This window comes from Apteryx rowi, unplaced genomic scaffold, assembly GCF_003343035.1.
Source record: "Apteryx rowi isolate R43461 unplaced genomic scaffold, aptRow1 scaffold_50, whole genome shotgun sequence".
Classification (NCBI taxonomy): domain Eukaryota; kingdom Metazoa; phylum Chordata; class Aves; order Apterygiformes; family Apterygidae; genus Apteryx; species Apteryx rowi.
Genome location: NW_020450761.1, coordinates 2,428,281 through 2,455,865, shown reverse-complemented (window position 1 = coordinate 2,455,865; position 27,585 = coordinate 2,428,281). Strand labels below are relative to the sequence as shown.

At 39.9% G+C, this 27,585-nt stretch overlaps 1 protein-coding gene across 4 annotated transcripts in view; it reads left to right on the top strand.

The window, feature by feature from the left end:
- The window catches only part of PQLC1 (PQ loop repeat containing 1), a 64,688-nt gene that overhangs the window by 10,997 nt on the left and 26,106 nt on the right, over nucleotides 1-27,585 (top strand). For 2 of the 4 annotated variants that reach the window (XM_026079795.1, XM_026079793.1), the window contains exon 3: nucleotides 3,594-3,647. The exons of the other annotated variants lie outside the window; for them this stretch is intronic. In XM_026079795.1, the coding sequence (XP_025935580.1) occupies nucleotides 3,594-3,647 (54 nt within the window). The remainder of the gene's footprint in view (nucleotides 1-3,593; nucleotides 3,648-27,585) is intronic. 4 annotated transcript variants of the gene reach the window in all.

Genomic DNA, 27,585 nt, shown 5'->3' with positions numbered 1-27,585 from the left:
CCAACAAGAACAGAAGCAATACTGTCAGCTTTTTGTCAGTTGTTTTGCCAATATGGATGTGTAATTTATTCTCTCCATCTGTTTTCTTCCCTCATTTCCTAATAACTGATGGTCTGATCCAGTTCCAGATATCTGCAGTCATCGTTAGAAGGCAGCAGATACTGGCTGTGCAGTCGAGTAATTTATGTAATAGCTAAGGAAGCTACTTTCATCCCTACTGACTGTGCAGTGTGTTGTGAAACCGTTCAAGCAAGTGACTTCATGTGGAAGAGGAGGTGCACTGCAACTTCCAGTACTGCACCCAGATACCTTTTTCCCTCTCTTACAATCACAAGCTGCTTTGTCCACAAGGGTTGTTAGTTTGGCAGGATGAATGACTTAAAAACTCCTTTCAGCTGGATTTTGACAGAGGTTGAAAAACAGGAAGCATTTAGGAGGGGCCACGTATACTTTCTGCCTCCTTTGCCCTCCCTGCTGGTGTTCAGTGAAACTGGCAGAAAGGTTTCTCTGTTTGACTTTCCTGAAGTGAAATTGTCCTAGTGCAGGTCTACGCATGCTCTGCTGTAGGCTCCTTCGGTAACCTTTGGACAAAAAGGGCGGCTATTCAGTTTAGTACACGTTCCTCTTTAAACAACTCTCCCTGACAGATATGCAGCCTCCTAAAAGATGATCAGTCCTTTCTTTACCAGATACGAGAAACTTCTCAAGGTTGTCTTGCGTCATTTGATCCTTTTTCTTGACACTCAGCTTGTCATGTATTTAAATATCTGGAGAGACTAGCTTTACCTATTTGTGGACCTTAATTACTTGTTTTCAGCCAAAGGTTTGCCTCTTTCCACAGATCTGGAGAATGGCACAGTACAGCTGAAAAGTCTCTTCTTATGTGTGATTGATTTTTAGTGAGTGATGAAGTATGATTTCAAGTATCTTCAGGCTGGAGAAAACATGAACACTGAGGATATTGACTCTCTGCCAGCTATAATTGATGGCTCAGAATAAACCTTTCAATGCATACAACACTTCTTTCAAGTGAGGTAGAAATATAGGTTTGTATTTAAAGCACAAGATCAGTAGGAGTGAAGAGATTTGGGTTTCTAATCCTACTCCTAATCTTATCTCTTAAATTTTATGGTGTCCTAAGCAAGCTGATAGATCTCTCTGTACTTTCTTTCTTTCCTCATAGCTCATCTGGGCAATGAGAAGCTAGGCTTGAAGTCAGTGTTTTTGAGGAGACTTGCAGAATCCTGGGTGTGCAATTTCTCTATTATAATATAATTTATAATTCCTCACATGACTGGTTTTCAATTTAAATCTTTTTATTCTGTCATTTCCATCCTCCCTCTGAATGTTCCTGCAAAATAATCTGAAATATTTAGAAAATGAAGCTGGTTTTAGTCTGTTTTCTTCCATCACTAGCAGATGCTTTATTTTCCCCCCTAGTGACATTAGTGTATGTTTACTAGTGTATTTTGAATTCTGTTTTTTCTTGTTTTTATTATTCTCCCGGATAATGTCCCTTAAATAATAGTTCAGAAGGCATCTACTTAAAATTTTTGAAGCATTAAGGAGCAGTCTCTCCTAATCCTGACAGGGTTGTTGTCTATTCTCAAGTCTGTTTTGTGGGGTCACTGGGTTAAAATACATATTATTTGCAGTTTAGAATATAGAYGTAAAGCTATTTAAGTGCTTGCACTTTCATTTATAGAATAACTGTCATTGCTTGAAAAATTCTGTCTCTCTGGACTTTTCAGTAATGTTTGATTATCTCCTGTAGCTTCTTTATGGAGAGCTTATTAGGAAAACTCCTTTCTTTTTTTTCTGAGTTTTCCATAGGGGATTTTTTTTTCTTTTTTCTATCCCTTAGTCTTGCAAAGTGCAAGTAAGTTAAAAGTAGCAGAGCCCCTCTTGTGCTGCTGCTGCCTTCTCTGTCTTTTTGTTCTGGTTACATGAACTTATCCTTTAATTATATGTACTGATTGAAGTGAGAGTAAGTCTTCTTAAATGCCCAACTGTTTTATTTTTTTAAAACTTGGACCGTATGCCCTGTTTTTAACTGTTCTGAATTAAAAAAAATCCAAACTTTTCCTTGTAAACCCTTCAATAATAGGATAGTTTCTCTCCTGCCTAGGAATATTATGAAAGCTAGTGGTGATGTGAAGGTGTCCTCAGATAAAGTCAACAGGCATGAAAAATTTCTTGTCTACTTTTATTTAACACCTTTTTTATTTTATCTTGCCTGTTTTATTTGTAGATTTCCTGGCACCATTGTTGTGGTAACAATAGCTCTCCTTATTCATTGCCAGTTTTTAAACTGGTGTCTGTGCAGCAACTGTATGCTTGTTGTTGGCTCAGTACAGAAAAGCTCAAAGTTCAGTGGTATTTTCTTTTGTTATAGTTGTCTTTGTTCAAAGCAGTGTATTATTTCTGAGACAGGATGGTGTTACTATGCTAGAGTGCCAAATCTTGAAAAACAAATCTGAATTTCTGCATGCCTCACATCTTAATTCAAGATTCGGGGCCTTTTCAGGAGGCCAAAGATAGGCGCTCACAAATATACAGCTGGTCACAACTGAAAACAAGTGGTSGTCCTTGAAAATGTTGGCAGCCCAGGACAGTCTCTCATATACTTGGGGAGACCCTCTGTGAGGGGTCTTCCCTTCATTCCCCCAAATAAATCTCCCCTGCTCTCCAGCAAAGGTTCAATTTCAGTTATGCTCAAGGCATGGTGACAGACGTCAAGCACCCTGGTTGTATGAACTATCCTAAAAACCAGTGGTCAGCTTTTTCTAGAAAAGGCATAATATGGTACAGCCTAGACTCCTCAAGTAGGGAGTGGACTCTACTGTTGTTAAATCAAGATGATTTCCTGATCTTTCATCCAGTTTTGTCTTCCTTCCAGCTGATTGTTGACTTAACCTGTTTAACTTGTATCTTATTATAGCATGCTGATCTCTTGGAAGAGCTATGGTTTTGAGCTGGAAAACACTGTTGTGTAATACATGGTTTTCAACTTGCAGAGGAAGACTGGAGGGAAATGTTTTAGCATATGGAATGACTGCAGATATGGTCTGCTCTGTTTGTCCCTCTTAATACAATTGGCTTAAGCTGAGGCCTTTTGAAATTATTATAGAACAGCATTTTCCACAGGAAAAGCATTATATTATCTTACCTGAATATACCTGCGTATTTCTCTCTTGAAAGTTTTTTCAGTGTTGCTGAAGTAACAACTTGAGTTTTCACTGATGATGATAAAGTACGTACAATAAGAGTTAAACTGACTTGAAAAGGGCTACATGTTCCACTGCTTTTAAGTCTTTATTTTCTCCCACTAGATAAACTGCTATTGGGTTGTACATTGAGACTGTTCTGGGACCTCCTACTCCTCAACCCTTTCTTAACTTCTTGGGGTGGGAGCCTTGTAGAAAGCATGGAAACTAAAATTTCTGGCATGTTTTGTTTTGGCTTTTACTTTTTTATTAGCAAAATACACTAACTGACTAAACTTGCACTAAAAGACCCACTATTACATTAAATCATACAAGTCTATTTTGTCTTCCCTTCCTTTTTGTTCTCAACTTCTTTTTTTTGTGTAGCTGCAGATAGTAAGGATGAAGAAATCAAAGCACCTCCCAAGAGATCTTATTCGGGTACGTACCATACAAACCCACTATGCATGAAGTTGTCATTTCAGCTATATATTTCATGCTTTGCTACTTTTTGTAACCATTGTCAGAAATGATTGCATGATCATTTCTACAGCGAATGTTTGCACTACCTTTTTTTGACATACTAAAATCTGGTGCATGGTTTTAATTTTCCCCTCCCCATTTTTAATTCTCTTAGAGGAAAAGATGCTTTTAGCTATTTCAGAAACCATTTTTTGCCCAAAATAGTTGAATTCACTCCATTGTTTGTCTCAGTGGCATCTTTCTCTCTTTTTTTCTTCCCCAAGCTAGAGAAGTAAAATATTATCTGATACTGGGATCCATCTCTTCTGGCCTGTATTCCTCCTCTTCCAGCTCTGACTCTAGAGGAAACCATGAAAAATACAAGAGTATCTTTCAGCCATTGTTCAGAATGCTAGATAAGAAATTTCCCACACCCCTTGATGTTCAGCAAAATGCCTACATCTTTGTGAATTTTTCTGTCTTGTTCCTCTCTTCCATTAGAGCAGCCTCAAAATTGTTATTTGGAGGTTAGTAACACTTTACAGTGAGAGCCTCCAATCATCTTAAATTTCAGATTTGGAATCTACGTTAATTTGCCAAAGAGGAGGAGGAAGTATTAGGTGCAATCTAGCTTTGCATTATTTTTAACTCTCAATTAGCTGGGAAAGACGGTTTCTATCAGGTCATAGAATTTTTTTTGAGGAATTTATGGTATCACATTAGGGAAGTAACACCAACTACAGACACAGAAATTGTCCCAGTTTGACCCAGGTCAGCTTTTAGACTGATTTGAATTGAAATGATGCACAGTCTCACATCGATACTGGTTATTTTGGTTTCAGAATGCTCTGTTGAAATTCTCAAACTAGTAAGGGGTCAGTCAAAGAAATACAGGGTAAACTAAACTGCTCCTAGTTCAAAAGGAGAATGTCTGCTTTTATATTTGTTAACAAATGCAGTCAATTAAACTGGTGCTAACTCTGAGAAACACAGAGTAGTATTAACCTGAGTGCTTTCTTGAAGCCATCAGACCAGTCCTGTTAAGGTTACCCAGACTGTCTTTTAATGATTCATCTTCTGGATCTTTCTGAATTAGGGGCAAAATACACACTTTGGGATATTTACAGTGTGTTGGTTTGATACCAGTATTTTGCAAAGCACTTTTTCCTTTTGTTTTCAAAACATTTTTTATGGACTTGACATTAAACTATTTTATTTTGCTGTTTGTCTTTTCATCTTGTTTGTAGCCATTCTCACTGGCTTGCCACACTAACTGATAGAATGTAAACTTTAAACAATCCTACCTTTGATGTGTCTACATCCCTGCTGCCGTTAGTAGTATTCAGCAATGCTTTTATTTATAGTGTCAGAGCTGAAAGTGGCTATCTGTGTTCTTGGTTATGGTGGAGTGGATTATTTCAAAATGCTTCAAGTCGTTTAAACTACTCATTTCTGTTTAGTTTTATGTGATGTTTTATGCATTCTTGATAGTGTTTTTCTTCATTAAAAGAAAATTGTTTGCTAGTTTGAGTGCTTAAAAAGTTGAGATTTGTTGAAAAAAGCCATACCTCTTAGACTAACTGATGCAAGTCTGAAACATTTCTTTAATAAATGGTGCTTGAAGTTCATTCTGAAATTGCTTAGTGAAATGGGATGAATCAAATCATTATTCCAAAGGAAAAGGGCAGTCTTATGCTAGTGCTCAGAGGTTTAATGATTGGAGTTGGCAGGTCTGCTCTCTTGAAATCGGGTAATCCTTACTGGTGTGAATGCATTAGAAATGTTTTGAGGTGTTTGTGTATAATGTGCATGCACAAGTATATTCTTGTGGTTAGAGGAGTGGGAAAAGCAGTGCTTTACAGCACAGCATAAGTCATACTTTGATTTATGGAGAGTTTAAATGAGTTATGTCCCTCAGTGCTATGTTTTCCTACAGCTCTGGGAAGCTCTCTGAGTTTGGGTAAGGGGAGTGTCTGCCATCTTTCATATGGGGGCAGTGCATTCCCATGTCTTTTAATGAGTTTTGATGGAACTTTTTTTTTCCACAAGGAATTAGAAATTGGCTTCTTCCTTTACCCTACTTATTTCAGTAATGTAAAAATGTTCTTTGGTGTTTCTAGGCTTTGGAGGTCTTTATATTGCTTTGTTTTTCCTTCCAGTTACATGGTAAATGTACTGTATATTGTTTGTAACTGAAGATCGGCTGTCCATGGAAACTATTTTGTTGTAGAACAGTTAAACCATTAATCTGAAAACATAGTGCTCTACCAATAAGTTTTGGGTGAATTTGATAGATAAATGCTGAGGCACTTGTTTGATGCCTCTTTTTTGAATAGGAATTGAGCTCTTGCTCTGCTCCTTCAGATTGCTTTTAGGTACTTGTTTTTGTCAGTAATCCAGCAAACCGCTTAATGCCACTGTTGTTCCACATGTTATCTGTCAAACTTTTATCTGGCACATGACTCTGAAAACTGGCTTTCTAGCAGTCAGTGCTGAGGGAGTGAGGATGGGGGGAGAGTCTGCTGCGGTTCCACTGACCCGAGTAAAACAAGGATGATTTACAGTATGGTGGGCCCAAGAGTGTAAGACTTTCTGTTTTCATGCAGAAATAAAATTATTATTTTCTTTTTCTAGGCAAAGGAAGAACTAAGAAGGATTAAGTAGCACCAGTTCTGGAGGAATGTTGCTTTATTACCTTTGTTTTTTAAAGCAAATATCTAGTTTTACCTAATGCATCTTAGTGTTTGACAGCTACCACTGAGGATGAGTGGTGTTTTTTTCTCTTTTCTTGCTGACATGCTCTGGAATAAGTGTGGACAATTGCCTTAATCTCTCATACTGAGATACAAGTTCCTGCATGTGTTTTGAGCCCTGTGAGAGCTGGAGATTGCTGGAACAGAAGCAGCAAAACTCAAGACACCAGTTCAAAAATACTGGATCTTTGAAGCTGTTTTGAATGGTCTCATTCGTCTGGCAGCTGTGTTCCAAAGTGAATACGATTTGTTCAATTTTCCAAGTAATTATTTAAACATGTTGAAGAACACTTCTGGTAGAAATCACAAGGGTTTTCCTTTTGCCTCTGAAGTTGGTTTTAAAACTTGCTGTGCTACTGAACCCTGAACTCTGCTTGCTTTTGACCCAGACAGAAAGTTGTCCAAGTAGCAGCATGTTTTGAAACAGCAATAATAAAATATTTTAATAAAAAAGCGGGTTCACCATCTACCTGTTGCAATAGTATTTAAAACTACTTGTTTGCTTAGGTGGCAATGCAAGAAAAGTCTGTGCAGGTAACTTCGCAGAGTTAAAGGCTGCATAATAATGAAGAGAAAATAGTAATGTGAATTAAGCAGGTACAGAAATCTGCTACATGATTCCACTGGCAGTCTGACAGCTGAGTAAATAAATTACATTTTCAGCTCCTCTTTTGTCTATATCCTTAACTTCACTCATGGGATCAGTAGGCTGGTGATAAAATAAGGGTTGGCGTACTCAACAACAGCACCAATGCACTATATGTGCCATGAAGGACATAAACTTTATTTAATTATCTCTCTGGCTCCCTCTGTTCAGTGTTTGATTTGCCTGAGTGCAACAGGGGCCTCCTGCCTGCAAACGTGCAGGAGAGTGTTATGTTCATCTGTGGGTGCTCTGTAAATAGCAAGTGCACAAAATACTTGCCTGTCTAGGCCTCACCCTTCTGATTCGAGCTGAAGACAGAGCAGGGCCACCGTTTCCGTTAGCTAACTATGCGGGTGGTGCTTTGGTTTCACTGAAAGTATGCCTTTTATACCATGATTTCTCATGACATTTTTCCCTGTACAACTGCTGTGCAGTTAAATACATAACAGAAAAGCAATTGCTGCTGGCTTGCAGCTGCTCCAACCTCTTCCGTGCATAAGTGCATGTGGCAAGAAGGGATTTAAATACCCTTCTCCCAAGGATTATACGTTCCCTTGTTAGAATCATTTTCAAGTGTTTTTATTGTCTTTTGGGGAGGGGATCAAGGAGAGAGGGTTATAACAGTGTCTCTGTATGGGACTAAAATGTTGACAAGATGCTTTTTTAATGGAGTTCTAGGTATTGAAGTATTTGGGTCTATTTTGGCTGAGGAAATGGCACCCAGTCCTGTCAGCACTTTGGTTGTAGTTTTGTGTATGATGGGAATAGTTATTTCCCTCTTCTTTCTCTGCATCAATATTTGATCTTTTTCAGAAGATGCTTCAAAGCAAAAGAAAGTAAGAAATGGAAGTTCTAAGGATGAGGGACAATTTTGAGCTTGTTATAAGTAAAACCTTGTATTGAAGACTGTAGAATCTTTGGCTGTTTACGTGTAATTTGGGTCACTTCTTAGTTGATGTTGCAGATGAAACAAACAGAAGTCTGGAAAAACAGTTTGCTTAGTCAGGTTTGGTTCTTACGCTGGAAGTCTAAGTTACTATTCAGGCAGTTCAAAATAATTCAGTCCAAATAGAATGCTGTTGAAAAAAAATTTTTAAAGGAACTTTACAAATTCTTTGCATACTGAACACATCCAGACAAAGAAAGGGAATAGTTTCATTACAAAAGAATGTTCTTTTATTTTCATGGGTAACTTGCGTTCCTTGAACCATAGCAAAATTAATACCAAAATACTTCCCCCCCCCAAAAAAAAAACCCCCAAAAACCTGTTGAGCAAATGGATTTTAGTCAGTCTGTTTTCTGGGTCCATGTTATTTTTTTCAATAGATACTCTGTTTCAAGCTTTAAAGCTGCTTTTAGTATAATCCTTTCTTCAGCTCTTCGGCCTGATGAGTACTGAATGAGAAGTTTTTACTTTCACCTTTTCTATCCTGTTGAAAACTCCTGGAAACTATTCAGTAGGAGGGTAAACCTTTTTGCAGGTAAATCTAGTATTATACAAGTTATAAAAGGAAAAATAAGTTTATCTTTGGTACTTAAAACTGGTATTCCAGAGAGACTTTTTCTTTTTAGAAGGGGGAGGAGGGGAACCCAGATACTCATTTATGATTCTTGAGACCTCTCTGTAGCTGTTCTGATCTCAGTGATCCACTCTGGCAATTTACCATTTCCTTGAATTTTCCAAATTTAACTTGTTTATGGCTTATCAGTTCGACCAGCTAGGTAAAAGAATAGTTGCTACCTGTCAGATCCTTGTCCTCTGTGGGACAGAGAATCAGATAATCGCCCTCCACAGAATGTGGATGGGTGAGTTGCATTTAGAGGAATGTTTTTAACATGCAATAAAACCAATAATGCTAGAGTGTCAAAGATTTTTGGTAAGCATTAATTATAAATTTTAGTTTCTAGGTTTGTGTTTTGACAACTTCATAGAAAAAACATCTCTTCCTTGAGGCTTGAACTGAGAGATCAGTGATGGAGTGTTTGTCAATGAAAAATGTTCTCTTGAGGGAAACTTTTCTTTCCTTTATTGATTTTGTGTGTGGGAAGTGGTGTATAGTGGTTGTTTGGTTTTACCCACGCAGGTTCCATCAGGCCATTTGATATATCAAATGAGATATCTTACATTCAGTGATAAGTGTGTGTGGTGTCCCTGGGTTTTGATGGCTGTATTGGAAGGGGCATTATGAAAAGCTTTTCAAAGGGCTTGAAATACTGGAGTTGCCCACCCACACTGTGTCTTTTGGTTCTTAAACTGAAACCTCCAAAGGCTGAAGGGGTCATTCTTATCTCATGCATAATGTAGGCAATAACATTTTGCTTATTTGTTATTGTAATGCACTCAATAACTTGTAGTCAAACTGGTTCATCATCATAGTTTAAAAATCTACCCACTCTTGATCTGGAAAGTCCAAAGTACCACTTCCTTGGTAAAGGGAAATGTTCTCAGTATTTAAATTTTAACTGAGCTTAGCTTTGAGCAGGAGACTATGCTAGATATGCTCCAGAGATCTCTTCCAGTCCAAGTTATTGTATGATTGTAAATACAATTTTGAAGATGTTTTATAATATAACCACCACATGCAATTTGTTAATACAGTCAGTATCTCCTTTTCCTCCCTTCCCCATTTCAGAGTGGGATATATATTGGCTATATTAGCCAATAAAGAATACCTCTGCAGGAATCAGGGGCCAGCAGCATTAGCTTTGTAATGTTTTATATCTCACATGTTCATTCCTCTGGCTTGTACCATTGGTGGCAATCAAATAGCATACATCCTTTCCATTTCTTAAACAGGGAGTTGAGAAAGAGGTCTTACATGTGTTAACCAAGGCAGGGAGCTCTGTGGATGGTGCTATATTTTTGGCTTGCATATCTTAAAATTATTGTTTAGTGCTTTTTATGTCTGCAGCTTACAGGTAGTAAGGAAAACAGACAGCTGGAGACCTGTAAATTTTCTACTGTATCAGAATTGTTTCAGCAAGACATTATTTGGTGACAGAGCAATATGTTCAGACTTGAGTTATGAGCCTTCCAACCCTTCCTTTTGCACCAGTCTTGCTACCTACTTTTGAATGTCTTCAACGTGAAATTGGAAGTAGGCCACACTATTTACTTTTATCATAGCTTACAGTGCTTGTGTTCATACTGTTTAAAAAAAAAAAAAATCCAGGCTGTATGTAGCATGTGAAGTGCCCATTCTGAAAGCCTACCCCCTACAAGGAGAAGGAGCTGGAGGAAAGGTGGTTGGACTGGGAAGGGGGGAGGCAGAGTGTGGATGCAAGTCACATGGGCTGAGAGTAGAGTAGGTCAGGCTGGAACAGTGGGGAGGTCTTTCCTTTGCCACGCAGCGCAGCGTGAAGCACACACTGCAGTGGTCAGGGGAGTTGGGAAGGGGGTGGGGGGTTGTTCTCAGCCTCTGGAAAAAAAAATGAAAAAAAATCCGTATGTGCTTCCAGGAAATTAGAGTTTTATCTTAAACTGAGGGAAAATTGGCCATTAACTCTGGGAGAAGGGAGAGAGATGGTAAAGGTGGATCTCCCGCTTGGAATGGCAGCATCATAAGAGAGAAGGTCGTCCTGCACTGTGTTTTTGGACTGTGCTGCATGGGGATCTTATCTGCTCTGACTACCTGTGCCTCTTTCTATCTCTTTGGCAAYACTTGTGGAGTTTGACATGCAGGTGTAGTCTTGCAGAAAGGAAGATGACTTAAACAGGCTTTATCAAAAGAACTGTGTTGTGGCAGAAATATTTCTTCTGGCACAAGTACAACTTCGAATTGGTGGTGTGGTGGGGGATTAAATATGTGAGTGAAGTGCCTATTTTGCTTGTGCTGCATATATTTTAACATGCAGGAGGAGAAATGCTCATAGCAACATCTAGCCACATGAGGGTRCTCATGGGTTTCAAAATCCTGTCTGCTGAGCCACTGAACTGGAACCTGAGAGGAACTGAGAAGAAGCTGATCCTGCTTTCAGGACTGTGGTTGATAACTGTAGAAATAGTGGGTAAATAGAGGTTTGGGAAAACCTCTTCCTTTGTGGTGGGGACCAGAATAATTAGTTACACTGATAACCTCAGAGAGGGAACATCTAAACGTTCAAATACAATCTGTGTATCCATCCTAGAGATTAGGGAATGTGTGTAGCAAAGCTGTTACTTCAGTTTGGTACAGAGATGTGAGAAGCTTTTCAAGTTGCCTGCTTCCTGAACGCAACACGTGCCTTTGCATGCTTGGTCATGTCTCGATCATAATGTTCAGATTTGTCCTTTAAACAGGATCGCAGAATCGTTTAGGTTGGAAGGGGTCTCTGGGGTCCTCCAGCTCCCTGCTGGAAGCAGGTCCAGTTAGATGAGGTTGCTCAGGGCCTTGTCCAGGCAAGTTTTGAATATCTCCAAAGATGGAGACTCCACAACCCTCTGGGCACCTGTGCCCAGTGTCTGACCACCCTCATAGTGATAAAGTTTTCCTTCTATCTAATTGAAATTTCCCTTGTTTCAGCTCATGTCCACTCCTGTCCTGTCACCATGCACCTTCCAGAAGAGCCTGGCTCCATCTTCTCTGTGCTCTCCTGTTAGATAGTTGTAAGCAGCAGGAAGCCTCAGCCTTCTGTGCTAGAGGCTAAGCGCACCCAGTTCTCAACGCTTTCATGTATGCGCTGTGCTCCAGCCCCCTAAATCATCTTGGTGGCCCTCTTCTGGGCTCACTTTAGTATGTCAGTGTCTTTCTTGTACTGGGGAGCCCCAAACTGGACGCAGTACTCCAGATACAGTCTCACATGTGTTGAATAAAGAGAAATAATCGCTTCCCTCCACCTGCTGACCACACTTTTTTGCTAAATCACACAGCCCACTATGCAGTTGGCTGCCACAAGGGTGCACTGCTGACTCATGTTCAGCTTCTCTGCCAGGCTCCTGCCTTCCTTTTCTGCAAAGCTGCTCTCTAGCCAGTCAGCCCCCCCCCCCCCCCCCCCGTGGCAGGAGGTATTCCATGCCAGGTGTGGGGCTGCGCCTTATTTGAACTTCACATAATATTCCTGTCTGCCCATTTCTCCAGACTGAAATCCCTCAGAATAGCAGTGCTGCCCCTCAGTTTATCACCGCCCCCCAACCCTCCCCCAACAATTTGGTATCATTCATGAACTTACTGAATGTGTGCTCTGACACATCATCCAGGCTGTTAATAAAGAAAGTAGAGTATTGATCTCTGTGGGCTGTCACTAGTTACTGGCCACCAGTTATATGTTTTTCTGCTGGTTACAATTCTTTGAGCCTAATGATCCAGCCAATTTTCCACCCTCTTTGTTGTCTGCTTATCCAGTCAGTGTCTTACTAATAAGGATATTATAGAAAATCGTGTCAACAGCAATGCCAAAGTCGAGATAAATAACCTCCGCTGTTCTCCCCTTGTCCTCAATGCCAGGAATCTCATAATAGAAGGCAGTCAGGTTGGTCAGGCACAGTTTGCTCTTGATAAATCCATGCTGGCTGTTCCCAGTTACGTTCTTCATGTGCTTGGAAATGACTTTCAGGAGGATTTGCTCCATAACCTTTCCAGGGACCAATGTTAGGCTGACTGGCTGTCAGTTCCTTGACCCCCTCTCCTTGCAGATGTCATCTTTGCCTTTTTCCAGTCATCCAGAACCTCCCCCAATCACTTTGACCTTGCACAGATGATAGAAGCAGCCTTGCAAAGACCAGCTCCCTCAGCACCCTGAGATGCTTCCTATCTGGTCCCCATGATTTGTATAGGTCTGTTGCCTTAGGTGCTCCCTAAATGTTCCTCTTCTGTGGGTAATGCTTCACTCTGCCAGTAGCCTCAGGGACCTGAGGAGACAGACCTTACCAGTGCAAGCATGTTACCACTGAAAGCCTATTAAGGTATTACTAATACAAGAAGGCAATATGTAAATTTAAAGGAGTGGAAAGATTTAGTTGTTTAGCCTTTATTGTGCTCTCCTGCTTTGCTGCCTGTCTGATGTCTTTTGGTTTGTAAGCAAAATGAGTGAGAAGAGAAACCATGATTTTCTAGATGATGGCCAAGATGCCCATTCAGTGAAAAAGATATCAGTAATAAAATATTTAAAGGGCAACTCAACCCCACACAGACTTCAGAAAAACCTTTCAAGCAGAGGTAGTTTTGGTTCTTAGTACGGATGCATTGTGGTAACACTCTTTCATCAAATGGTTTGTACCCTGGACGACCGGTGTTGTGCTTAAAGAAGTGTTTTTGTCCAGCATTGCCTGTTCAGACTTAATAGATTGTCTAGACAGTTTGCTAGAGAAAAAAACTTATGGCTGGTGCAAATTTTTAGGATCCTGTTACAAATCCTGGCATATCCATATTTTGATTTGATGTATTTTTAAATAATGTTATTTTTGCATTCACGTAAGTCATTCAGATTCACTGATGCATCATTACAGTCATGTTCTGCATAAGAGATGAGAGAGTTGAGAGCGTAAACTGCCCTTGGTTTCTGTTGCTGACTGTCATAAATGGACTCCGTATGAAAGAAGGACATGCTGTTACTCCAGAAAGCTGCTCTGATTTCATATTTGAGGGTCTGTGAATCTCACTTGCTCAGGACTTCTACCTCCGTTTAAAGTTTGTCTTAGTTTGTTGGAAATTAGCCCACTGAGATAACCCTACCCACTGAGGTATATGGGAGGGGAGGAATGGACAGTGGAGTGACCCAAAGTCTGGTTCCTGAGGTGCAGAGTTAGCTGGCAGTTCTCTTTCGGTCCCAATTAAAGCAATATACAGGGGGTCTATGCTGGCCATTAGAATGGCTGAGCTGAAGTAATATGCCTAAAACAGTATGTGGAGGTGATGCTGAAGGTACACTTGATTGTTGCGCTCAGCTTGATTTCCCGCCCCCCCACCCCCAACTACGTTTTATGTTCTGTATGTTTTACTAGCCTGCTGTTACTTAAAGTGCACTGGAAATATAAAGTTACTAGTTTCTACTAAGCTAGAGATAGGAAATGCATTTGATAAGGCTATCTTTAAGAAGTTCTTTATTTATAAATAATGACGTGTTAACAAGACAATTTCTTACACTGGTTATCAAAAGGCACTTATCACTGAAATATCAGTGCCTTGCTCTTATCATTGCTGCAGCGTGAGGAAATAAAATAACCCTTTTTCTGTTTAAACCCACATGTCCTGCTTTTAACTTGTCATGCAATATACTGAGCATCCTTGTACCGGAGACAATTAGGGATAGCTCTATTTCACCGAAAGGTGCCCACCTTCCCCAACTGTCCACTCCCACTTTGCAAGCACTGATTAACCAGTGCACCCAAAGGACAACTCACAAATGTTGAAGAGAAGCATTTGTCATTTACAGTGTTAAATAACAACATTTAACAATGACTTTTTTTCCCCCACAGATGTTTAAAAATGTCTAAATTACCTTTAAAGTTGGGCAATACAAATTAATAGCACTATCATGTTTGGAAAGAACAACTTGCCCTTCTCTTACATAATTAAATAGATATAAGGTATTGACTCCTCGGCTGTGGTGTGACAGTACAGATTGTTCAGCACTTAACGGCATTAAACAGCATTGCCCCAGGCCACTCACTGCAGATCACAGCATGGACTCCTAGAGGGTCGTGCAGGACATTGCATCGAGGGAGAGAAAGGATTAAGGTGAGAGGATTTTTTGCAAGCCATGTTATTCCTGAATTCACTTCACAGTCTGGTCCCACAAACAGTTGTTTCAGTTTCAACTGAGCTGACARCAAATTGAGGCGAATGGTGCGGGAAAGCGTAGCTGCAGGTGGAAGAAAGGGTTGTGAGCTGCTCGAACTAATATTGCTCCCTGATGTTTTGTGTTGCTGAATCATGTGCTTAGCATCACCAGGGCCATTATCTTTTAAATGTTCGCACAAAGAAAAGGAGGGGCATGGATGTTTTTCTTTTATGCGTTAGCAAAGGCTGAAGGGTTGCAGGATACAGACAGTTTAAAAACTTTTTTTATCTCTGACTTAGTAAGTCAGCACTTGCTGATTGGAAATGCTTTATAGCATTTACCCAGTGTGTTGTTATGCGGGTGTATTTTAGTCTATGATTAACTTTTATTATTGATCTGAATTGTAATATTTTTTAATTTTATATTAATCTTGAGGAAAATTGACACAATGTTGTAATAGCACAGTACTGTGGTTCTGAGGCTACAGTTCCTCATTTGTGCTTATGAACACGCTCCAGAGAACTGCCGTTTTGGAATCCCTCAAAGCCTGTACAGAGTTATTTCTCTGGGCATGTGTATGTGTATGTATTTTATAAATGGAAATACACACAGCGTGTTACTTTTGGAATGTGATAACTGGGAGTGTGCTATATGTGGGAACAGCATTTAGGGGCCCTCGTGTTACAGTTCACCTCTTGATTTTGATGTCAGTTCTAATTCTTTAAATTTATACCTACATCCATATAATCCTTTGCTTCCAATTTCTGTATGGCTAGTCCCTGAGGTGTACAGCTCAGAGGAGTGGGCCTCATTTCAAGACTTCAGCTCTTCAGTGTCAGACCTTCCCTGTAGGTTTTCCCCAGTTCCTAGATCTCATTTTCCCTATCTCCCTGCTGCTGCTGAAGTAGGATAAAATGTGTGGCAAAGCTGACCTGCTCTGTTGACTCTCTCCTGTTGCCCTTTTCCCATATTTAGCGTAAATCTTGTCTGAAAACTCATTCTGTACTCAGAGTAAAACCTGCAATTTTGGGAATATACACTGAGCTCTGCGCAGAAGTGTCTAACCTTGACTGAAGTGTAGGAACTTAACTAAATTGTCATTGTAGCAGAGTTAACGACGATTAAGTAGTTACAAAAGTAGTAGCTGCTGTTAGCCTCTGACTGGTTCCTTTAGTCCTTAGTTGCCTCTTTAAGGCGCAAGCCCAGCTACCTTTTACTTCCAGAGGCTTGAGTCTGTTGAAGCTGTAGTGAAGAAGTTTTATTTTGTAAAAGACTTTTTCCTCTCTCTTTGTGAGGGTAGTTTGGTTTGAAGTTGCTTTTGCGCATCATGATTTAAATTATAAAGCAAGAAATATGAGAATAAAATTAATTATTTTGGGTTTTTTTAATCTACTTTACTAAAGAAAGGTTAGTTCACATGGGGGTTTATGTAGCAATTTGGCCATTATGCTGAACTAGGTTTTGTTTGCTGATGAAGGAAATGTAATACCTATATATTTTAGTAATGATATAGCATAAATAAGTGCTCCGTTCAAATTACATTTTTTATCATGTTAGAAATATATTAAATGGTCATGTGTTAGATTATATTTTACTTGCAATTTATGTCAAGCTGTTTTTTGGGATGACAATTGAATTGCAATTAGAATGTGTAATAACTTGTTTAAATTAAAAAATTGTAAATAAATGACAGTGTACTGAATGTGTATATATATWTATTTATTTTATTTTTTTAATATCTTTTTTAACTCACTTTTTTCTGGCATCTTGTCCTTTCATGGTCTTAGTCATTATTCAAAGACTGAGAGAGGAAAGCAGGTATTTATTCAGCTCCCCATCAGTTTCTCATTGTTTGAGTAAATAAGATATTTTCACTATGCTAAACTGAAAGCTAAATTGTTCTTGCTGCAGAAGCAGCCAAAACAGTCTAATCTCTGGTTCCAGTGAATCAACCAGTAATTTTCTGGATTTAGTATTTGACTCTTTAAAGCTATGTAGTAGATGCCCAGTGATTTAAATAATGTTAACAGAGCAGTAAACTTAGGCCTTAATAGAGGTGTATATAATCACATTTTAAATTTTTAATTCGGTTTATTTTTCAGAGGAAATGTTTTTAACTTCAAAATTTTATCCTTTTACTTAAAATAATTGTATACAGTCTGTATCTACATAATGAGATGACATAATACTGGGCAAAGTATGTGGCCTAGCTGGCACAACGTACCTCCTGTACCCCCTTGAACCAAGAACAGAAAAGGTGTGAAAGATGTAAATTGGTTCTTCAAATCATGAGTTTATGGTTAGGGCCAGGACATATGCAGTCTCCCTCCAGATCCTTGGAGCATGTTTTGCTCTTTGTAGAGGGAACTATACCACCAGCATTCCTGAAGTTATGAACCTCTCTTTTCATGTGCATTTATTATGTGCCCTGCTTTCTCTTGCTCTGCTCTGAGATCGGTATACATTACATATACTGCATCAGGATCCTACATTCCCTCCCATGGGTATGGGAAAAAATCTGAAACCCAGATTTCGGTTCTGGCAGATTTATTTTTATTTGCATTGTACACTTTAAAAATCGGGTCTTGTTCATTCTGGACAATTCCACGGAGACAGAAAACAGCAGAATGAAGACAAATCCTGAGTAATCGGGGAAATACTTTTTATTTTTAATAGCTGCTTAAAGCTGTCTTTTTTTACTATTACTCATTGCAACTCTAAAGCCTGGTAAGAACCTGGGAGATAGAGATGTTTTGAATATTCAAAACATTTGTGTTTCCTTGGTTAAGGCATATGAGTTTTAGGATGTTATTTTCCATCAAAATCAGGACCAATATTGCTGGATTTTTTAAATGTACAGACTTTGTTTTTTAAATGTATAGACAACTTCATTTTTTAAATACACTTGAGGAGGCTTCCTACCTTTTTTGTGTGGGTGTGGGCATAATTAAACTTTAAATTTTGAGGCCTACCTTTATATCTGTGACAATAAACATTCTTCTGTTCCCTCCTCGCTTACAGTGCCTTGGTTTGTAAATGCCACATACTGTGTTGCTAGGTAAGGAAAAAATGTCTTTTTTTATCTCCATTTTTGTACAGCCTTTGAAAAGAAATGGTTGCTGCTTCTTGAAATTCTCTCCTCTACTTCTTCTCCCAAATTTTTTGGTCCATTTATACAAGCCATCAAACCTGCTCCTCTGTCTAGTCTTTTCACCCCTTGGCATGTAAAAATCAGAAGGAGTCAATTCAGAAAACTTCTTTTGCTTTAAATTCCTTTCTCTGTCTTCAGCGATTTTGGTATTTTCTCCCTCATGCTTTTCTTCACCCGCTGTTGTGAGTAGGATGTAGCAGAAGACCGAGTAACTGTGCACTGAGGGAATAGAGCAAGCTTAATATCAAAATGACTTAAATAGTCTTATCCACAAATTCCTAATTAAATTTCTATGTACAGTAGATGTCAAAGACTGTGCAGTTCATTTTTTATGGCTCATCTGTCACAGTTCCCCATGTGCCCGTGCTCCTGAGCAAAGGACGTGTAAGGAGCACAAGGGAAGGGGACACAGTTGCTACGTCCCTCAGGAGAAAGGGACCTTACCCTGTGGGGGCCGAGTCATCTCACTGGTGAGCACTACCAGTGCTGTCTTCTGCCTCTTTTGGTTTGGAGGGTTTTTTTCGTTGTTGTTATTGTTTAAGCTAATTATATTTATAAAGGGGCATTAAAGCCAGTCTTTTGCCTCTGTCAGCAGCTGCATACCAAAATGTTTGACTGTAACGCCAGCCTAAGATATTCCTGATGTTCCTTTCTCTTTTTTCCCCCCACTCATTCTTGCCCCCTCAGTTGTACAGACAGAACTGTTASTGGGATTATATTTTGAACCAAATAAGGGAGAAGATCAGAAAATCTGATCAGAAAAGAGAAAATGCAGACTTGTTCTTTTTTTTATGGTAGTATTTTAAAAAAGGTGAGAGAAAAGCCCCTGTTGTGTGGCTTCAGTGAGACCCGCTGCAGGGAACCAAACTGTTGTGCTGCTGTAGCATGAGGAAGATGAGGGCCTTAAACTTCTGCTTGGAAATGGGAACAACTTGTGAGGGCATTACCTGTATTGCTGCCAAGCTCTTCATGACAGAGCAACTTAATAAAATCTACTGCCATTACTTTTCTTTCAAAATCTTGAAGGTGTCATGACTGATGGAGCATTAAACTGCAGGCACAAGATGTTCAGAGGCTCGGTGGTCTTCAGAAGTGTGTCTTGCATAACAACTACCAGTCATGTCAAAGCATGAATTTGTCTGTCATCAAACTAAACAGCTGGGAAGTTGAAGAGGAAATTCTGTTTTAGAGTAGCTCTGTTTCACTTGGCTCCTCCAGTTGCAAGTGTTGTAATCAGTAAGGCAGTTTGCAAGCACTCAAGTGAAACTCTGCCCTGGCTTCCAGCCCTATAAATTCTTCCTGCTAATGCAGTGAAGTCATTTGTGCGGAAGTGCCTCCCGTTTGGTCACGGTATGCAGTAATTTAGATCTGCAGAGATGTGGATTTATATAAAATAACTTTGGACTTAAACATCTTAAGAGAACACTGTGGACTTTTTCTTTTTTACTCTTTGTAGTTTGAATTCTTTTACTAATACAACTTTCTTCTCCCAGACTCATGGCTCTGATGTATTACTTCCTGTCTTCTAGTTACCCCTCACTGGAATGATGGATGCGACCTTATCTCTCCATCTCCTTGCTAATGCTATGTAGGTACTGGAAAACCTTTGGCTACCAGAAAGTTCTTTTTCTCCTTTCCCTAGAAAGCCATAGGGAGAGTGAAGCTATTTCCAGCTTTATCTACCTGGAAAACAATTTTTTTTTTTTTTCTAAATGGGTGAATTTCCATAGTCAACTTTACAAATGCCCATGTACTTATGCAACGTTAATGCTAACTATTGAGAGTTTGTAAGTTGAAGTCTTCCTGATAGTACTAGCTAGAAATTTGTGCCTTAATTGTCAGGGAAAAAGATTGTCACTGGTGAAGGCTGACATGTTCCTGCAAAAAAAACCAAACAGAAAATGGTTTCAGTGAATTTGTTTGATCAGATTTGTTCAACTAGAAAAGAAATTTTACAGTGAGAGGAGGGGCTTCCTGACCTGAATGGGTAACAGCCTAATGACTGGGTGCTTACTAAGGACATAGGAAAATCAAGACTGAAAGTCCTTGTCTCAAATCAGACAGGGTAAAAATTGGAACCTGTTTCTGAAATCCCATCTGTCTGTCTGTMTCCTCCTCCTCCCCCTGCACGCCCAACTTTCAAAAGTCTTGCTTTTGTTCTAGTATAGAACAAAAATCCAGAAATACTGATTTCTTTTTTCAAAATAGAATTCTTGTTCTCCAGCCTGCCCTACTCCTAGCTACAGCTGATATTTAAAAGTAAGCTCTGGGGAATGGAGTAGCTTGTGCAGTCAGCTTGAGATATTTGCGTTTGTAATGCAGTTAAAATAATTAGAGAAAACATGACTAATGTTGTCATATGTGAGGCAAGGGCTGGAGCAGGGGAGAGAGGCAAGCAAAAAAGAGGAAGATTCTTTCCCTAATTTTCTACATACTTATGATATTGAAGTGTTAAACTATTGATACTGATATTGAAAATAAGTCATTCTGAGGTTAACTTAGGCAATCACCAGGGGATGTTTAGCAGGCCACATGACATTATTTTAGCACAGGAGGCAGCTGCACAATGCATTATTCTTTTTGGATACTAAATGAGCATGGTCGGTTTGGGGTCTAGAATTTGTCTTGGCTGGTGGTGTGTTACCAAGGAAACAAGGATTAAACTTTCAAAAAGAGGAAAAAAAGTGAAGAGAGGAGTTTATATTTTTAGGAAGACTGTTTAGCTTTGTTTTGTGTGCATCCAGTATCTGGAAAAAAATAAAAAAACACAAATTCTTTCTTTCTGTGGTGTCCTCACAATATAAGAGACAGGGACTCAGATATGTCAAGTTCAGAGGAGTTGCAAAAGAAACCATTTCTCTTTTATGTAAGTTACTGGCTACTCAACATTTCCCAAGAGATCTGCAGTTCAGAAGGGGTGGTAATATTGGAGAGTTACTGCCAAAATTCCTGGGAGTAGCTTGCTGTATTATGCATGCACTTTTGTAATGCCTGGCACTGTGGTGTCTGGGGCAGCCTGCATCTGAGCTAATGCACAGCCTTGGTTTTGCAATGTTCAGAATAATTTTTGTTCATCTCTTTAACTGCAATCTTTGAATAAAAAGTACGATAAGTGCATATTGTTTCTAATATAATAGTCTGAATACCTTTTGAGACTGAGACTTCAAAGAATAAGTTTCAGTAGAATTCAAAATAAATTAAACTGTTTTCATAGAGAGTTTATAACTCCAAACTAAAAGAATTCAGTGCCAAGCTTGCCTGTACTTAATTGATTTCGTTGTAGAACAAACAGGCTTTTGTCTGGGGGCCTTTGTGTACTGCCTGCTAGGGTTGTGGGTGATAGCTTAGATAAACCGTGCGGAGGATAATGTAAAATATTGTTAAAATGACTGTAAAAATAGTAACTTGGTACTAAATGTTCTTCTTCTCGCTGTGACATTCACATCATCTCTGCTTAGCTTGCTGTCAAAAAAAGAAGTTTCTTCCTATTGTTAGCATAGCAAGGTGTATCTAGCCAAAGAAGACTGAACTCTGCTCTAATCTGCCGCTTCCATCATTAGCGTCCTTGGGAGTGAAGGTCTGATCTCAGAACTGTTCTTGCAGGTGAAGAGCTGGGGGATTTTTTGTTTGTTTTTGCTTGACTTGTTTGGGGACAAGGCGGTCTTCACATAGGAGGTGAGGAGAATCRGAGAAGTTTGTAGTGCAAGAGGTCGCCACCCGCAGTTGTTGAAACTGTTTCTGCTGTGGTGTTCCTGGGCTTCCTGTATCTCTCAACCCCGGGCAGCTCCTTGAGAGATATTCCTCCTGAAGCCACTGCTGTCTATGTCTCAAGTGGTTTCTAAAGCTCTTTATGCCTCTTTCACTCTAGCTTTCAAATACGTAGCTTGTTTTCCAGCTTGCTTCCTGTAGCACTAATTGATTTGTATCGCAGCCACCACATTTCAGGACTTTCCTATCCCCATTATCTGCCTAATTATTGGGCTGCTCTCCTTCATCAGTCTTGTTGTAGTCAGCTAATAGCTACCTTTTCCAGCTGTTGAGATATTCTGATGGAGATATTGACTATGGAGAATGGGAAATACATTGGAGGAGAAAGAGGAGAGCCTTTTTCTGCTCTGAAGAGGCAAAAGTAGCAATAACACAATAGATAATGGAAGTAGTGATGCTACTGAGGGGGCTAATCTCCACAGAGGATTGACAGTCCTTTAACTACATTGATTTAAGTATATTGAGGCTAAAGTTAAGTGCATTGTCCTAGAAGCTATATCAGTATGTATCTGCAGAGGTGCTTATCTCTCTCTCCTCCTCATCTTACTAGCCTGCTGTAGGAGTTCAGACTTGTGTTCTCCCTCAGCTGGATTTGGGAAGGAAACAGAGCTGAGTTTAGATGGCATATGCTGCACAAGGTACACTGGTAGGGGGTTGYGAGTGCACCCCCTGCAAGATTGCCTTGAAAGCACCTGCCATTTGGGGAACGCCCAGAAATGGTCTTGCTTTGGAAGAGACTAGTCAAGAGTATGCTTCTGTAAGCCTGAGTTTTGCAGTGCTGGCTGGGGAAAGTTTGCCCTTGCCACTCTTCGGCAAAGAGTGGACCTTACAGGAGCTAGATAAGGGGCAGGGCAGTAGCTGATGCTAGGGGGCAGTATGGAAGACATGTGAGAAGCTCTGAGGTGGGGATGGTGCTGGAAAAAAAAATGAGGCAGGTTTCACCCTATTCATGTATAATTTTGTTGAGTAGACAGAAGAGTGGGGAATAAGCCTGTGATGGTGGGGGAAGAAACATGAATTTGATGTGACAAAACAGAGACCTAGCATAAGAGATTATAAAAGCTACTGGCATCACAGAAAATGAGGCAAATAACAAAAAACAAAAGCAAAAAAACCCAGGTAGTTGCCTTCAGAGTAGATGTGATGAATAAGGAAGACGGGTAATGTTGATGTAGAGGAGGTTTCATCAAACTATAGCAGCTAATCTGGTGCATAGCGTTCCTCCACCAAGTACCAAAATCTTCGGAGAGCTTTTAGAAACAGGTCTTTGTGTTAGACTCTGAGGTGTTGAGTCTTTAAGGTTTACTTGGGTCAGGTTTTCAGGCTTTTTCTACACAATTAAGAATCTTTTCTCCTCACATGAAAAACTGCTGGTTACTTTTTGTTAACCCAAGGACTTTATGCTGAAGCATTAAGAAAAGTCAAATACTAAGAGTTGACTTTATTGGTACTCTGACATGAGTCTAGATATGGCCAAAGTGGTTAAACTGGATGAGGAAAGGAACTGTATGGGCCAAAGGAATATAAAAATGGATTTCATTGAATGACAGTAACTTGTTTTGTGCAGATTCAGTTGATATTTTCTGATGGTTCAAGACCCTCTGAAATATTTTGCTCAGCATCCTAGAACTGTTAAGAGAGGAAGAAGTGATAGTATTTGCATCCTACCTGATATGAAAGCCAAATAAAATAGCCTGTAGGACAGGAGTGCTGTAAGATAAAGAAATCTGGAGAAATTCTGAGGATGCACATACTTAAAGATACGCAGAGGTGCAGAAATTCCTAGGTCAAAGGCCTGAAGGAAGAGCTAGAGAACAGTGACAGTAGTGTCTGCAGAGAGTCTCTGGAAGATGAAGGATTCTTTATTTTTTTTTCTGAAGGAAAGGGGTTTGGATCAGTTTTTGGTGCTAAACTCATTTCCTCTCTTTTGCACCATGAGTGAAACTTAACGAGACCCTCTTCAGTCCTAACAAGCGTAGAAGAAATGTTGGCTTCGCACAACGTGTTGCTGGTTTCTATCACTTCTTAAAAAAGAAAGAAAATCTAAATGTATCAGATCTCACTCTCTTTCTYTCTCTAATGCTACTTGATTTCTTCTTTCTGAAAGGAAAGAAAAAAATGCTTAGCTGGATAGGTAGTTGATGAGTACAAGAACAGTTATGTGGAGCCTTCCAGCTCTTGTAGCCCCAGTTATTTCCATGGTGCCCTATGGGGGTACACAGAAATTTCAGCATGGAGGATTTGAAAAAACGACCTGCTGGCTAGGGAGTTGTTTAGAATAGGTAAGTGTGTGGTAGGTAAGGTAGGGAAGTGCTAACCAGTGTGTTTGTCTGTAATTCTTCTGTCATCTTGAGATGAGGCATCCAAAATCAGGATTGTCAGGAAGATAGATAATGCCTGAGACACAGAGGGGCTTTGTCACCGCTGGAGGACTGAAAGTGTCCTCTGCCTGTTCAGAAACCAGAGCCTGGGTCCTGCTCCTACCTTCAAAGTTCTCTTGAGTGGATGTGTCAAAGGTTTTTTTTTGGAGGGGAAGCGGGGGTTATTTATTTTAATATGCTACTGCTGAGTGCAATGCCTGTGTATAGCTTAGAGCATTCAGTCAAGACATAAGAGGTCGGAGTTCCCTTCTTTTTTCAGCCTGGGGATACAAGTATACATCTTGCAACTGTCCAAAGAGTTGCCCTTGTGCCAGGCCAAGATGAGGAAGAGTGTTGTGCTTGCCTGCTGCTCAGAGCTGAACCCCTTGTACAGCAGAGGCCACAAGTTGCTTGAGATGAGTGAGAGGCAGCCTGCCTGGCTGTAGCCCCTGGTTAAGACATATGGACAGGACATAGGGTTGTAGATTCCAGCTCTTCCATCCTTGAATTGTGTGTGAATTTTACAGTAAACAAGCCATAGATAATGGACCTGAAATAACCCGCAGGCATGACTGCATTTTGTAACTGTTCCAGGTCGGCTGAATTACCATTTTCAGGGACTTTCAGTGTGCCTAAGCACTCAGGTTTTGGATCCCCATGTTGTGCAGGTAGGCGTTGGGCATCTAACTGCTTAGCCTGGAATCCTTTGATCATTGCAGGAGCAGAAGTTCAGCTGTGACAGGAGCAGCTGGGTCAGATAAGCAGGCACTGTGCTGCAGGGCTGGGCAAAGCCAAACAGAGGTTCTTTGAACAGTACTGCGGTGTCCCAAAGCACAGGACTTAGCTGCAATGAGGGGAGGAGGATTACCAGGCATCTGTTTAGGAAGGCACTTGGGAATAGAGACTGTCCAGCATGCTCTCAGGATGAACTGGTGATCAGTATTTTGATAACAGAAGGTCAAGGAAGCAACTAGACTGTAGGGTTTGATTATGGGAGGCAATTTGGGTGAATGGTTATGAACTGATGATGTTTATAAGAAAGGGAGGGAGAGAGCACAGTAGAATATAAAGAATAGACTTAAAAGCAGCCTCCACAAGAAGGAAAGAGTTTTTTCTTGGTGAAGCTATATAAAGGGCTCAAATGCAAACTGTCCCACCTTGCAGACAGGGAACATAAGGAGCTGGGTTAAACTGCAGGCTCTTCATTGACCTCAAATGCAAGAAGGAAACAAACAAAAAATGGAAACCGGGTCAAATGACTAAAGACAAGTATAAGCAAATGTGGTACAAAGATGTAGGAACAGAATTAGAAAGGTCAAGGCACAAAATGAGATGCAACTAGCAAGAGAAATTGAGAGCTACAATAAACCATTTTTAGGATGTCAAAGTCTTTGCTTCATTTTCCCAGAAGGAACTAACGTGGTAGTTGACCTGTTGGAAAATGCTTCTTGGCTAAAAATAATGTTACTGTTTGGAGCTTTATGTCATCCTCGAGTGAAAGTTGACACTGTGGAATCTGCTTTGTGTCACGTGGCATTTATCCCTCACCAGAATCCTGAATTTTCTACTTACGTTTTGCCTCAACTAGTGCTAACCRCGGTTATTTGCAATGCTGTCTCTGCCTGCTTTACATTTTTCATATCTGACATCCAATATGTCTCCCAGAGGAGGCCTTTTAAGCTCATCTTTCTTCACCCGCAAGCTCTGTAGACTTTTCTCCAGTCAGTGCACAAAGGACCTACTGAGCTGCCCCTTCCCCCAGCATCAATGGGATTTTCCAAGATAAATCTCTCATCTATCAATGGATTAACATGTTTAAAATGCAGCTCGTTGAGTGGATTAAATAATTCAGGCATGGGTAATAGGATATACTATCTTTCACTGCAGTAATGCCAGTTCAGATCAATCCAGGACATTAGTGACTGTGAGTTACCATTTGACCTGCATCAAGTCAGTATGGCTGCAAACCCATGTCATGCATTCCTCTCTTGGCAGGACGGGGAGCTAGTGAATGGAGTGAATTGTGCAAGCTATACCTTCCCGTTTTAGAGAACAGAAAAATATGTATTTATATTTAACTTGGACAGATTTTGAGACATTTGCTGGAAATATATTAGGGTGCAGTGAGATTTTTTGTTTGTTTTGTCCTTAAAAAAAAAAGGGGGGGGGAGAGGCAGGTGACTTCTGCAGAGGGGACAGAAATGCCAATATCTCCCCCTGCCTCCCCCCCCCCCCAATTTTCTCCAAATGTGAATAATGTTTGCAGTGATTTTTATGACTTCAGTTCAGTTCTGTATCTCAGATGACATGGCCCAGGGCACTGATTAGTGTCTTCAGGCTTTCTTCTTGGGCAGTTGTTGGAGCTGTCTGCTCCTTCCCTGTGCTGGCGATGACTGTGTATAGAGGGGGAAGGGGCTGGTCTGCACGCCTGGCTTGTGCTTTGTTTCCTTTTTCAAAGCACCTGCATTGTTTTGTTCTTGTTGTTTGTTTGTTTGTTTGTTTTTAAGGGGTGGTTCCCTTTTGTGTTTAGGCATTTAAAAGCTTTCTTCTTGCATATACCTCTGGCAGTTCTCAGCCCAACCAGCATTTGCTCCTTCAAAAGTATATAGCCAATATTCCAGAACTAGTGTTTGGACCCCCTTGAGAAGGGAGCCGCTGGGAAAAATGAGTCACGCTTTGTTTCCAAGCCTTGAAGTGATGGGTATGCGATTGTGGTTTTTTATTATTTTTTTCTTTTCCCTTCTTTCCTCTGAATTTTTGAAGCCATTTGACAGAGAAGATGAACTTCAGAGCTATGGCTAAAAACAAATGATTATGCAGCAAAACAGTTCAGCAGTTCAAGTAAGGGCCTGATAAACTAGGACCCATATGAAAGGATAGATGCGCCATCATCTACTTTTTATTATTATTATTATTTTTAAGTTCAATCATTCTTTTACTTGTTCCTGGAAGTAGCTGGTAATGCAGAATCTGATGATATGTAGTATACTAAAAATAGACTTCTGCATTTGGAAAATACATCTGTTAAATAGAGCAATTACTGATTACATATTAGGTTGTTTTTAAGATAATTCAGACTTTTTCTGCAAGGCTGTTACCAAGGTTATAATTGTTTTTGTCTCTTTTTATTTCAGTAAAACACTATGAAGCAAACTGTAACAGAAATTAGAAGTTATTCATAACCTAATATAGTGACATGGACACTCTGTATAGCATCAGCATAGTTTTGAGCAGACTGAGAGTCAGAAAGAGAATCTCAGTCTTTCCTCTGCTAGTAACTTACTCTGCTGCTTCAGCTGAAGTCCTGTTTCACACGATAGTTTTCTAATCTATATATGTTATTACAATAGAAACAATACTCAAGATTTTTCAGACAAAGGCTGATGAGTAAATTATCATCATTACCAGATTTCTTGTCTGCCTAATACTAGGTTCAGGAACACTAGTGCTTATGTGAATGGAAATGGACTTCAGTACAGCAGCGCTAAAGGATGCACGTGAACAGCTGACTTCGGTAGCATATAATCATGTATGTAAGTGT